Raw genomic sequence first — 12926 nt, 5'->3', positions numbered from 1 at the left:
TGTTTTTGAGGGAAAGGAGGGATGAAGAAGAATAAAAAATTGCTTAGACTTCCAATTTCTTGACATTTCCAAGGAAACACTTTTTTAATGATTTTTTTTCTTGCAGGATTGCGAAGAATTGAGCGAATGGGTCTTGGAAAAGAAAATCACCGCTCAAGATGAAACTTACCGTAGTGCCAAAACTGTACACAGCAAATGGACCAGACATCAAGCTTTCGAAGCGGAAATCGCTGCCAACAAAGACCGATTGGTTAGAATCCAACAGGTACGTAATTTTATAATAACTCCTTTAAATTTCTAAAGAGACCGATTTTTTCAATTCAAACCCTCTTACATTTATTCAGGCTGGCGAAGACCTCGTCAAAGAGAAACCCGAAATGGCAGAAATCATCAAACCGAAAATCGCTGACCTCTCCGAACAATTCGACGATCTCGAAAAAACGACCAAAGACAAAGGCGAACGACTATTCGACGCGAATCGCGAAGTATTGGTTCACCAGACCTGCGATGATATCGAATCTTGGATGAACGAGTTGGAAAGCCAGATCGAATCTCAAGATACCGGCGCCGATTTGGCTTCCGTTAATATTTTAATGCAGAAACAACAAGTAAGAAGAGATATTCATCGAAGATAACTGCAGAATTGGATAAGAAGTTTGCTAATTAGGAAGAAATAACTCTTGCTTCTCAGTCAAGAGTTATTTCTTCCTAATCTAACAAACTTCTCGCTAAAAGGTTCTTTTTACCTTTGCTAATTATTTTTTTTTGTGTTTGGTGTAGATGATCGAAACACAAATGGCCATCAAAGCCAAACAAGTCGATGAGCTGAATACTCAAGCTACCTTCCTTGAAAAAACTGTCCCCGAGAAGATCGACGATATTAAGGCGAAGAAGAGCAAGGTAGAAGAACGATTCGAGCAATTGAAAGCTCCCTTATTGGAACGTCAACAGCAATTGGCCAAAAAGAAGGAAGCTTTACAAGTGAGTTTCAACATTGCTGGATTGTAGAAGAATCTCATCGACGGATTTCGTTCATTTAAATGACAAAACTTATTTTTTACAGTTCCGACGAGATGTAGATGACGAAAAATTATGGATTTCGGAAAAAATGCCATTGGCTTTGAATACGGAATATGGAAACACACTTTTCAATGTTCATATGCTGAAGAAAAAGAATCAGGTGGGCATTTTTTTTGTAATTGTAGATCTGAAAAAACAACTCCTTTTTTTTGTTGATTTTGCAAAAGAATAATATTCCAACCAGTTGAAAACAAGTTTTATAATTTATTTCAATATCGTGGTGTTTGTTCCTTACAGTCTTTGGCCACAGAAATCGATAACCACGAACCTAGAATCCAGACCGTATGCAACAATGGCCAAAAACTCATCGACGAAGGTCACGAAGACGCTGAATTATTCACCGATCTAATCCACGACTTGAAACAACGATGGGCCAAGCTCAAAGAAGCTGTCAATCAACGCTACAAAATGTTATTACAATCTGAAAATGCCAAACAGGTAACTGATTGCAGACCAAATTACCATGGAAATGATTAATCCGTACGTATATGGAAATGTCATGACAATTCGTTCGATTATTTTCAGTATCTCTTCGACGCTTCGGAAGCGGAAAGTTGGATGGGCGAACAAGAATTATACTTGATGATCGAAGATCGCGGTAAAGACGCCATCTCGTGCCAGAATCTTATCAAGAAACACGATACGATGGAACAAGCGGTGGAAAATTACGCCGATACGATCAGACAACTCGGAGAGACTGCTCGACAGCTCACCAGCGAAATGCACCCCGAAAGGTAAGATTAGTTTTGAGTACAAGTTGATCAACCTGGACTAGTTGAAAGACCTGTGAATTTTCCTCAGCGATGTGGTTGCCGTTAAACAATCTCAAGTCGATAAGTTATACGCCGGTTTGAAAGATCTATGCCGAGAAAGACGAGCGAAATTGGATGAAGCTTCGCAGCTATTCGCATTGAACAGAGAAATCGACGACCTGGAGCAATGGATCAACGAAAAAGAGGTGGTGGCCAGTTCGCAAGATTTGGGACAAGATTACGATCACGTTACGGTAATTATTAAATTTTCATCGGCGTTTGAATCGAATGTGAAATTCGAATCGATCGTAATATGGATTTTTTTTGTTGAAAAATTGCAGCTTTTATGGGAACGCTTCAGACAATTCGCTCGCGATACCGAAGCTATCGGTACGGAACGTGTACGCAGCGTTAACGCGATGGCCGATCAACTCATCAGCAGTGGACACAATGATTCTGCAGTGATCGCCGAACAGAAAGACGGATTAAACGAATCGTGGCAAGATTTACTCGAATTAATCGATACCAGAACACAAGTAAGTCTATACCCGATAAACCAATAGAAATTGAATCGAAGGTTTTCATTGCAATATTCTTTTTGCAGATGTTAGCAGCCTCTCGCGAATTGCACAAATACTTCCACGACTGCAAAGACGTCTTGAACCGTATTCTCGAAAAGAAGAATTCCATGTCCGATGAACTAGGACGTGACGCCGGCTCAGTCCACACACTTCTACGTAAACATCAAAACTTCACGCAAGATTTGCAAACGTTACAATCTCAAGTACAGCAGATAAAAGACGAGTCGCGTAAACTGCAAGAATCCTACGCCGGCGATAAGGCCAAAGAAATCACCAATCGCGAAGAAGAAGTAGTCAATGCGTGGGAAGGACTTAAGAAAACGTGCGAAGATCGACGACTCAAACTCGGAGATACCGGCGATCTCTTCAAGTTCTTCAATATGGTACGAACGCTGATGCTGTGGATCGAAGATGTCATCAGACAGATGAACACGTCCGAAAAACCAAGGTTCGAGTTGAAACCATTGTGATTAGGAGATTCTTTTACGTAGAAGGTGACTGATTTTATGCATTTGTGTGATTTACAGAGATGTCAGTGGCGTCGAATTACTGATGAATAATCACCAAAGTTTGAAAGCTGAGATTGATACTAGAGAAGATAACTTCACCGCTTGCTTATCGTTGGGCAAAGAATTACTTACCAGGAATCACTACGCGTCTAATGAGGTATGTATAGCAAAAAGTTGCAAATATAGTCTCACTTTTTTGACTATACCTAATTTGGAAAAGGTATCGTTTTTGTCAGTAATAGCCAAAAAGTCATTTTGTACGTTTAATAATTATTTTTGTGATTTTTTTTACGTTGAAAAATGTTGTGCTCACGTCTTGTGATTTTTTTGGCTAATTTTTGGTTACTTTTTTCAAATTTTTTTGATTACCTTCTGAAAATACTTTTTTTGGAAAAAATATTTCTTTATAATGAACATTCCTACAATTACCCAATTTGATTTTTTTTCAATTTTAAATAATGAATTTCTTGAGTCGACTTTCTTTTTTTTTGCGACCTAAATTTTTGTAATTTTTTGGATTTTTCTCAAATAATAATTTCAATTAATTTTTTTACAGATAAAAGAAAAACTCCTATTGTTGAGCAACCAACGCAATTCCTTGTTATCTCGATGGGAAGAACGTTGGGAGAACCTGCAGCTAAGTAAGTACCTAATTCTGAAAATAATATTCTTCAGTTTTAAAAATAATGATAACCCAATATTAATTCGATGACATTTTTCGCCCATTTTTACAGTCCTTGAAGTATACCAATTCGCTCGTGACGCCGCCGTAGCCGAAGCTTGGCTGATCGCTCAAGAACCTTATCTGATGAGTCAAGAACTCGGCGTAAGTGCATCAAAACTTACACCATTTTATTAATTTTTCTAATATTCGCGAATGAAACCGTTTTAATATCGATTTTTGTTCACGTAGCACACCATCGATGATGTTGAGAACTTGTTGAAGAAACACGAAGCATTCGAAAAATCTGCAATTGCCCAAGAAGAACGTTTCTGCGCGCTCGAGAGACATACCACGGTTAGTTCATTTGTTTTGGAATAAATCTTCGATTACATGAGTTTTTTTTTTCCAATCAAGTAATCTTGGTATTAATTTGTTTTTTAAATTCAATTTTGTAGTTCGAATTGAAAGAGTTTAAACGACGACAAGAAGAAAAAGAATTAGAAAAGCAGCGTCAAGAAGAATTAGCCAAACAAGCAACGCTTCAGGCTTCCGATTCCAAAGACAAGTACGTGTACTTTAGAGTAGTTTGTGTTTCTTGAATTAATTTCCTGTTGACGAAATTCTAATCAGAGGACCTGAAGAAATATAACGACCGTTTGGAGTGATTCGTTCCCCTTTTATTCTCCATTTTCATCCATATTGTGGGAGCTTTTCAAAAACTCTCTTAGCAGTATCGCTCAATTTCACTCTAAAAAAAATAACTAATCGTTGACCTATGTTTTTGCAGAACTGACGGCGAAGCCGGAGCCGGAGAAGCAACTCAGAACGGCGAAAAAGAATCCGAAGCTAAAGGTAATTAAATCGTGATTTTTATTTGCATGCAATCTCTCTGGAATACGAAACGCACTCCAGAGAGAGAAGTATTCTTCGTAAAAACCTTTGTGGTGGTTTGACGAAAATTAACCTGATGAGTACGAATCGATTCTGAGCTCGAGTTAGAGCAGCATGAGCGAGAACTGAGTAATCACCTCGCCCTGGCGAATAAATTTGTACATATTATAAAAAGAAAACGAGTGTACACTGCCACGTGTAATTTGCACGCACACGATGCTTGTTTTCTCGAGACGATCGAGTTCGAACGAAAGAAAGGAGGTGGCGAAGTGATTGTTTTTATGTGTTAAAAAAATCGTACCAAACCGGTGGTTGTTATCCCTTGTATTTTTCTTTTGTCATGCTTTCAAATGAAGTTTCTCAGCGCAAACCCCCGACCAAGTTAGCGCTTACTTCGTCTATTACCGTTCAACGTAAGTTTTCCCCAGTCATGTTTTCTCTTAGTCGCCTCATTTATTCTTTTTCATACTTTTTTTTTGACTTTTTCATTTGAAATTCGTTTACTTTTATCTCGTATGTGTACGTAGATCGATGTTCTCTGCCCTTTATTTTCTCATTCATCGTATTATTGTATTGAATTGATGCTTTTGAAATACCTACTTACGTATATTTGCATGCGATATTTTTAAAACATAAAAAAGAAAGATGGGTGAGTGACGGTTGCATGCAGGTTCCTATTTCTACGGTCTGTCTGGATTCATGGTAAGTGTGGCTTGGCTCTTGGTTGAGTATCATTTTGACGTTTTTTTTTGCACGAATTACTACGCTACTTTTTAAATTGTTCTGTTTTTGTTTTACTACCATTTGCTACGTATATTCGTATACTTCATATACCTGCATATGTTTTACTATGTGTGGTGCACGTTACATTTATAGAGCATGCTGGCGAGCCTTTAAGCGGAGGTAAACGATTTAAGAATATAACCACACCTGACGCGAAAAATAGACCTTCCAGTACCACTGGTACTCCAAGTAAGGGGTTTTCTGATCATAATTCTACGTCAGTGGTCGTACCGTATTTTAAAGCAACATTGACGTTCTGGCTGCATATATCAGAATATTTTGTACGAAATTCGAGTCTAATATGGGATTTTTTGAGAAAATTTCGCATGCTGGGAGAAGAAAAGAGGAGGGATGGGCAATTTTTTCCCTCGTTTTTGAAATTTTTTTTTTGTAGCTGAAATGAACGAGAAGATGGAGATCTCCGAGGCTCATTAACATTGCTTGATTTTTTTAATCAGTTTTTTTTACCCATTTAATTTTTATTTTTCATATAATACTTACTCACTTAAGCCCTTTTTATAATGACTGTAGAAAGCTTCGAAAAAAACATAAACCTGTCGTAGCTTTTTACGGCCGTTATAAAAAGGCCCTTATCATTTTTTTAAAAACTGTTTTTGTCATTTTTTTCCTGCTCATCCGATGTTTCCAAATTAATACCTTTACCTACATCTTGATAACCTTCTTTCTGCATGTTATTAGCATGAACGCCATTGTTATTATTTTACTATAGTTTTATATTACTATTTTTTTTTAATTTTCACGACCGGTTTCGTTTTTCTGGCACATTAGACTTGCCTAGAAACAAGAAAAAAAATAGCTCTGTACCTAAGATTTTTTATTCTTTATTCTGAATACGTACGAAAAAACGAAACCGGTCAACGTACCAAACGCTTAAGTAGTAGTTTTGCTTTTAAAATTTGTTTTTCGTACTTTGAGAGCATTGTTGTTGTTGTATGTGTTGCCAAAAAAAACGTAGTTTCTACGCATGCCACGCCCGTAACGCCTACTTCTAAGGATCGTAAAAAGGATCGATCTCGATCGAGATCGCCATTCCGAAGTTTCCGTTGGAAAAAATCCACACCTAAGAGTCCGCTAGCTCAGCCAGCTTCCGCTAGCGATGACGAAGGCAATATTAGTCGGGCTGCTGCAGGTCAGTACGGTATGGACAAATTTTTTTTACATTTTTTTCTTTTCTTTTCAAACGGTTATGGGATACACAGGTAAGTATTCTTATAACAACGTGGTAGAGAGAAGCGTATTAATAATCATAGCTTTGAATGAATTATTACGATATTTATTCCATTTTGCATGATCTCGATCTCCATGTACTATTTTACATTCATTCGGTCTTGTTTTATCGGGTGTAACGGTCCGTTATTTCATAAATTTGCATTTTCTAAAAATAAATGCGAGACGAAGAGTTGGTAATTTTTTATTGTGGTTTTTGTTTAGGTCCAGCGTCGCCAGGACCTTTGTTACCTTTGGAGTCGACAGTGATGAGAAAACACGAATGGGAATCTACGACGAAAAAAGCATCTAGCAGGTTAGTACAGCTATCATGAAAATGGATGGAGGGGAGGGGAGAAAAGGTTTATTGAAGTGAAGGGGGAGGATATGTATTGGAAAAAATATTGTCGTGTTTTAGCTCGATATTCGAGTACATTGAAGGTTTGAAAAAATCTTCCCCATATTTTGTTTTCATTCTTTCAAATTCTCAAGGTGTTCGAATTGTTCTGCTTATTCTGAGTTTTCTGATTTTGTCCGGCTTTTCGCTTGTTTTCTCTGTTTTTGTGGCCAAATTTTTCAAAAAAGAACTGTTTTTTCAGTTTAATTATGAAATTGAAATTCTCAATGTATTTTTCCATGCTTTGAAAATTTTTGAACTTTAATTTTTTTTTGTCGTCTTTCATTATTGAAAATTTTTAAACCTCCCCCTCCCACCATCCCACTCTAAGAAAATTGAAAATTTCAGGAAAATGTCCTGATAATTTTTTTAATGTGTGGAAAAACTTTTTTTCGTACTTGAAATGGTCAATTTTGCTTGAAATTTTTTCCCCTGGAAATATTAATGATGAATCTGAAATTGAGAAATTTCTTTATTTTCTAAATTTCCATTTAAAAATTTGATCGCTTCACTTTGAGAACCTCTGAATTGTGTTTCTATTGCTTTTTCATGTTATGTTTGACACTTTGTTCGAATTCAAGATAATTATCGAATCTTACGACAAGGAAATTAGCCATCAGACTATTTTCAAAATCGACATTTCATCAGAATATCTCATCATTTCATTTGAAAATTTTCGAAGTTTTTCCAAATTTTTACTTTTAATTTTTTTTGTTATTTTTCAATATCGAGAAAATGCTCTTATTTCGTTGCATCGTCATTTTTTCCGTTAGAACTATGCATAATTTTCTAAAAATAATTTCGCTTTAAACCTTATTCAAGATCTTGACCATTTTTTATTTCACGAAAATATTTTAAATAAAAAAAACGTCATTTTTCAAAATTCCATTTTTTTACGTTTTTTTTTCAATATTTAAAATGCTTAAATTTTTTAAATTGGTATTTTCCAAACATATTTTTAATCATTTTCGTTGAAAATTAAAAAAAAAACCTTGAGTAGGTCTGTACTGATTTTAAATACTACAAAGAAAAATTCTAAAATTTTTTTTTCATTACACTGTGGAGCTTTATTCAATTTCTCACTTTTTGCTTTGTTGTTGTTTTTTCGGAAAACGTATCAAAAAAAAGCACTCTCAAAATACATTTTTTAATTTCGATTTTTCAATTTTCAAAAAATATTTTTTTAAATTTTAGTTTTGATTTTTACAAAAGTAATTTTTTGTCATTTTTTATGCTAAAAAATGCTTTAATTTTTGAAGATAATATCATTTTTGGATTTGATTTTTTTGTATAATATTTGCAAAGCTTGAATTGTTTTTGAAAAAAAAATCAGGATGTTTGATGAAATAAAAAAATAACCAGATGAAGATGAATTTTTATCAATTTTTTTCTGCGGTATCATCAGCATATTTTCGACGAGTACATTTTTACTAATCTCTTAAATAATTCTTTTCTCAAAATTTTTCGAATTTCCTGCCCTATAGTAAGTAACATTACGTTAGATCTTTTTATTTTTTTTTTCAAATTTTTTTTTGATTAGATTCCCTCTTAACTCCATCCCAGCCTAATTTTCTTTTCGAATGTCAATTCCCTTGTTTTGTAATGCGAATAAAATTAATTTCAATTTTTTTTTTTGCAGATCATGGGAGAAGATGTACATTAGATTGCAAGGATCGACGATTTGCTGTTACAAAGATCAAAAGTCAGCTAAAAATCATCCCGACGGTTACTACAAAGGTGAACTTCCCATCGAATTAAGAGACGGATCGGTGGAGAAAGCTACCGATTACACGAAGAAAAATAACGTATTTAGAGTAAAGTAAGTACAGAACTTCTGCCAGCTTTTGTTGATATTTTAATTATTCATTATTTTCATTAATTATTTCTCTTCTTGTTTGTCTGATAGAACTGCCGGCGGAGCAGAATATTTGTTCCAACCTAAAGAAGATGACTCGGTAGACATGCAAACGTGGGTATCGTCGATATCGTCCATTATCAGAGAAGGTGCCGTGGCAGGACCTTCGAAATCGCAAACTTTACCAGCTGCGCCCAGCGATAGAAAAGACGAACCTAAAAGGCGTAGCTTCTTTACATTAAAGAAAAGGTAAAAATTCAATCAATACTGATTGATATTTTTTTTGTATTTAATTTCATCTCTGCTCTTTTTCTTTTTTCTTTTTTTTTTGTACTTTGTGATCTTTGGGAAAAGTCTTCGAATATTGTTCGAGACTTTCTTCAATAAATCATAAGCACACTCTTCATGATGTTTGATGATAAATTCGTTGTTTTTTCGTGTGTTTTGTTACAGTTAATCGCGCAAATGATTTGAAAGCTTCGGTTCACCAAATTCAAAAGCCTTCTTAGCAATTATTTATATGAATATATTTTTTTAAAGTTTATCTATCCTTCGAATAATCAGATTCAAACGATAGTTTTTTTCTTTATTTTTTAAGGCATAAAAGATTAAAAATATCAATTTTAAAAATTTTATTTTATTTTTCACAACACCGTATTATTTTTCCCTCTTCTGTCTTTATTTTTTTTATTATTTTTTTAATTGTACTGCACTATATTGTTCATGTTTTTAAATTTTAACGATTGTCACGATTGTATTCGCAATATACCTACGTTATTATTTAATATTATGTACTATTTTTTTTTCTTCCTGTATGACGACGAATAATATTGTATTAAAATGTGAAAAAAATTATTTGTTTATGGAATATTTACTTAGTTTGTAAATGAAACGCGCGCGTATTTCGATTATAAATCGGGTATTCTCGATGCTTCTTTTTCTATTTTGTTTACGTTTTTTTTTTCTTTTTTGACTTATGAAAATTTTAACTATGTTTCTCGAATTTGTTTTTAAAACGCAATTAAATCGCCTATTATAACTATTTCCTCTCCCTACCTTCCCCTTTTTTTTCATCTTTGTAAGTAATTAGTAATTTGTTGTAAAGTGTAATTGAATTTTTTCGGGCAGCTGTATTGTCTACGATTGTGTGTGTGTTTTAGAATTACGTACGAATTGTTGCAGACGTGGTATTGTCCATCAAAGCTTGTATACTTTAGAGTGTTGTTATTTATCAATGGCTTTTTAAAATTGAGTAATTTTTTTTCTCTCTTAGCATTTACATATAATTTATTGCATTGTGTATTTTTGCTTTGAAATAAAACATGAATAGTATCAACGATGTGTTAGATTTTATTTGTTTTATTTTTTCAAAGAACGGATTAAAATTTAAATTACAGACAGCAGCTGATATTCGCTTTTTCTGACACGAGTCGACTTGAAAAAAAAATTCCTAAAACACGTTCAAAAAATTTTCCAATTTTTTTTGAAAAACTCAACGAGAGCTGAAAAGTTAAAATTCAAGGTCTTTTTTTAATATTCGAAGCGAAAATTCATGGAAAATTCAACGTGCACCCTCCCCTTTCCCTCCTCATTCAGGAGGCATTCCTCGTAGGTAGATAGCGTCTTACATCATGAAAATCGTAGAACTAAACTGAAACAGGAATTTTTCAGTTTTTTTTCATCAGTTTCATCCTCTTCTTTAGCTTTAGGTCTTTTTTTTGCTGGTTTATTCTTCAAATTGAAACTATCAACTTTCAAGGCTCAAGTACAAAATTGTAAAATTTTAAATCATCACGTATCACCATTATCAAAAATAAATAACTACACCGTGAGGAAAATTTTTTTATATTTTAATACATCCGACAAGAAAATAATATTTCTTAAATCGATACTTATGAAAGTTTCAATAACAATGGTAAGCTGAAACATTAATAAAATAAATAGGTAGGAAAACCTCTCGCGTATTCAACACTATTTACAAATATCACACAAGTTACACAAGAAAAGAACGAATTTTTAAAAAAGGAAAGAAAAAAAACAACGATCAGGGAAAAATAAAAACAGATAAAAACATTACGAGTAAGTATAACATGAATACTTTCTATAATATAGGTACGAGAAATAAAAAATAAAATAAATAAGTCAATCAATCAATGAAAATAAAAAAAAATCCGGGCAGATCGTAAGCCAGAAAATGAAAACTTGGTTCGTATAAATGCAAAAAAAAAAAAAAAAATAGTAAAATATGTAAAACCGTAATAATAAATATTACATTATATTATAAAAACGGTAAGTAGGTATTCGAAAATATTATCAAAGAGACAAAGACTCGAATCTCGTGCGCGATACGTATTTTGTAATTTTGTAACAGCAAAATCGGAAAGAAATCTTATACAAATAGAAACATTATCACAGAATGATCGTAAATTTAATAACTAGAATTTATTTTACGCTATAACTAATGGTTCATCGTCCGAGAAATGTTCTCGTATATCCGGAGAGTCTTCTAAATCTGCAAAAAACCAAAACGATTAGAATTTAATTAAATGAAACAAGTAAAATGTAGAACTGCAGCCTGGTTTCTGCACTTTTATTTCAATTTGGAAAAAATATGTACTTTCGAACGGAAATACGCTCAATGAATTCCAAAACTACCAAATCTCGATAAAAATGAGTCGAAGTTTCAAAATTTTACAAAATTTGGCGAATATGCCAGAAACAGAAAAGTACTTTCAAAGAAAATTCCACAATCAGATCTTCATACGATGGAGACTTCAAAATGAGCATTCCTCGATTGTACTTTTATTTTAAACCATTAAATTACTGCGATATTAAATAATGACGAAATATTTTACCTAAACCATTAACACCGGTAAACGTTGTCGATCCAGACCTCGTGTTATAATGACTATTGGCTAAATTTTTGAAATTAATATGAGATCGTTTATTTTTCCAATACGCGAACGCTACACCTCCTCCGACAACCACCAATAGCAATATGAACAGCCACGTGTAACTGCTACCGCTTTCTTCTTTCTTTTCTTGTTCGAATGGCTCGTTGTTGATTAAATCTGAAAAGGGGAAAAAACATTATTAAACCAAATAATATTGACATCCATCACTATACGATAAAATTCAGTGCAAATACTCACTGTTCGTTACGGTATATTCTTCGGACAAATCGGAGTAGTCTCCTCCGTCCGAAAGTATTCGCACGGCGAAAGTATAAGTAGGTCCCATTTTAAGATCACGTACAAAGTAGGGCGGTTTTGATGTCATGTAATGTTTGGTTTTTGAATCACTTAAATTAATATGATCGCCTTGGCTGATCAAAACTTCGAATTTGTATCTGAAACAAATACAAAAAATGTCATTATGATGGGGCTTCTTTCAAAAAAAAAAAACTTCTTTAATCCTGCCAAAAAAAAATGTTGGTCTCTTTATGTAGACGACCTCAAAATGGGAAAAAAATAGAAGTCGATATTTTCCACTAATTCGAGATTGCATCCAAATCCATCGACAGAATAAACGATCAAAATATGGCTTACTTCTTGGGAGGTAACGACGACAGGCCATTTTTGAAATCCCATACAACTCTATAAGCGTCATTTTCTGGCCAAACGATCACTTGATGAGGTGGCGGAATAGGAGGTATCTGGTACTGAGTAAACGCAGTTATGTGAGTATCGTCTGTGGTTGACAACGTGAAATTATACTTGGCACCGTAGAGACCCGTAAACGAAGCCTTCAAAGACGTCTGATTAGTTTCAGGAATGGTGATTTGAGTCATGACGTTGTTCTTCACGTTAACAATTTTCACCTGTGAACAGTTCGATGAAATTATTTTCTTTTTTCTTCTTCTTCTTCAAGAATGAGTAGGTATATTCGGAAGGATACTTACAACGTAACCCACAGCTTGAGTCATTTTCGGACAAGAAGACGTCCAAGTGATGGTGAGATTTGTTTCGTAGGTCGAATCGCTTTGCACCATTAAATTATGCGGAGCCGCTTCCGGATTCGGAGGAGTAAGTATGGAGACGAATTTACTCGACAGAGGACCGGTACTATTTTGTAAAACGACTCCGACTGAGAATGTATAAGACGTGCAGGATGCCAGACCATAGACGTTGAAACTAGTTTCGGTAGTTGTATTCCGAGGTTCTGAAAAAATAAAAAAAAAATTTAAA

The 12926-nt window shown here is 34.2% G+C and overlaps 2 protein-coding genes across 7 annotated transcripts in view; one reads left to right on the top strand and one right to left on the bottom strand.

The window, feature by feature from the left end:
* beta-Spec (spectrin beta chain) overlaps positions 1-10075 on the top strand; it is a 62849-nt gene extending 52774 nt beyond the window's left edge. For 2 of the 6 annotated variants that reach the window (XM_065366304.1, XM_065366303.1), the window contains exons 22-42: positions 107-265; positions 345-608; positions 781-981; positions 1064-1180; positions 1318-1518; positions 1606-1814; positions 1882-2086; positions 2174-2368; positions 2437-2861; positions 2941-3079; positions 3479-3563; positions 3657-3748; positions 3836-3940; positions 4042-4151; positions 4374-4438; positions 5354-5449; positions 6237-6419; positions 6713-6803; positions 8524-8703; positions 8791-8988; positions 9193-10075. In XM_065366304.1, coding sequence (XP_065222376.1) covers positions 107-265; positions 345-608; positions 781-981; positions 1064-1180; positions 1318-1518; positions 1606-1814; positions 1882-2086; positions 2174-2368; positions 2437-2861; positions 2941-3079; positions 3479-3563; positions 3657-3748; positions 3836-3940; positions 4042-4151; positions 4374-4438; positions 5354-5449; positions 6237-6419; positions 6713-6803; positions 8524-8703; positions 8791-8988; positions 9193-9196 — 3324 coding nt within the window. In that variant the 3' untranslated portion in view covers positions 9197-10075. Of the gene's footprint in view, positions 1-106; positions 266-344; positions 609-780; positions 982-1063; positions 1181-1317; positions 1519-1605; positions 1815-1881; positions 2087-2173; positions 2369-2436; positions 2862-2940; positions 3080-3478; positions 3564-3656; positions 3749-3835; positions 3941-4041; positions 4152-4373; positions 4439-4833; positions 4891-5353; positions 5450-6236; positions 6420-6712; positions 6804-8523; positions 8704-8790; positions 8989-9192 lie in introns of all 6 variants that reach the window. The other 4 variants (XM_065366305.1, XM_065366306.1, XM_065366308.1 and 1 more) reach the window with 4 other exon arrangements.
* Positions 10076-10568: 493 nt separating this feature from the next.
* Positions 10569-12926, bottom strand: part of LOC135846942 (sortilin-related receptor-like) — a 44865-nt gene continuing 42507 nt past the window's right edge. Inside the window, exons 28-32 of the mRNA XM_065366310.1 lie at positions 12641-12900; positions 12288-12559; positions 11892-12088; positions 11595-11810; positions 10569-11251 (exon numbers count right to left, since the gene is read on the bottom strand). Of these exons, the coding sequence (XP_065222382.1) occupies positions 11187-11251; positions 11595-11810; positions 11892-12088; positions 12288-12559; positions 12641-12900 (1010 nt within the window). The 3' untranslated portion in view covers positions 10569-11186. The remainder of the gene's footprint in view (positions 11252-11594; positions 11811-11891; positions 12089-12287; positions 12560-12640; positions 12901-12926) is intronic.

This window comes from Planococcus citri, chromosome 5 (assembly GCF_950023065.1).
Source record: "Planococcus citri chromosome 5, ihPlaCitr1.1, whole genome shotgun sequence".
Lineage (NCBI taxonomy): Eukaryota > Metazoa > Arthropoda > Insecta > Hemiptera > Pseudococcidae > Planococcus > Planococcus citri.
Note: the sequence above shows the minus strand (reverse complement) of the source record. Positions and strands in the feature narration are given on the sequence as shown.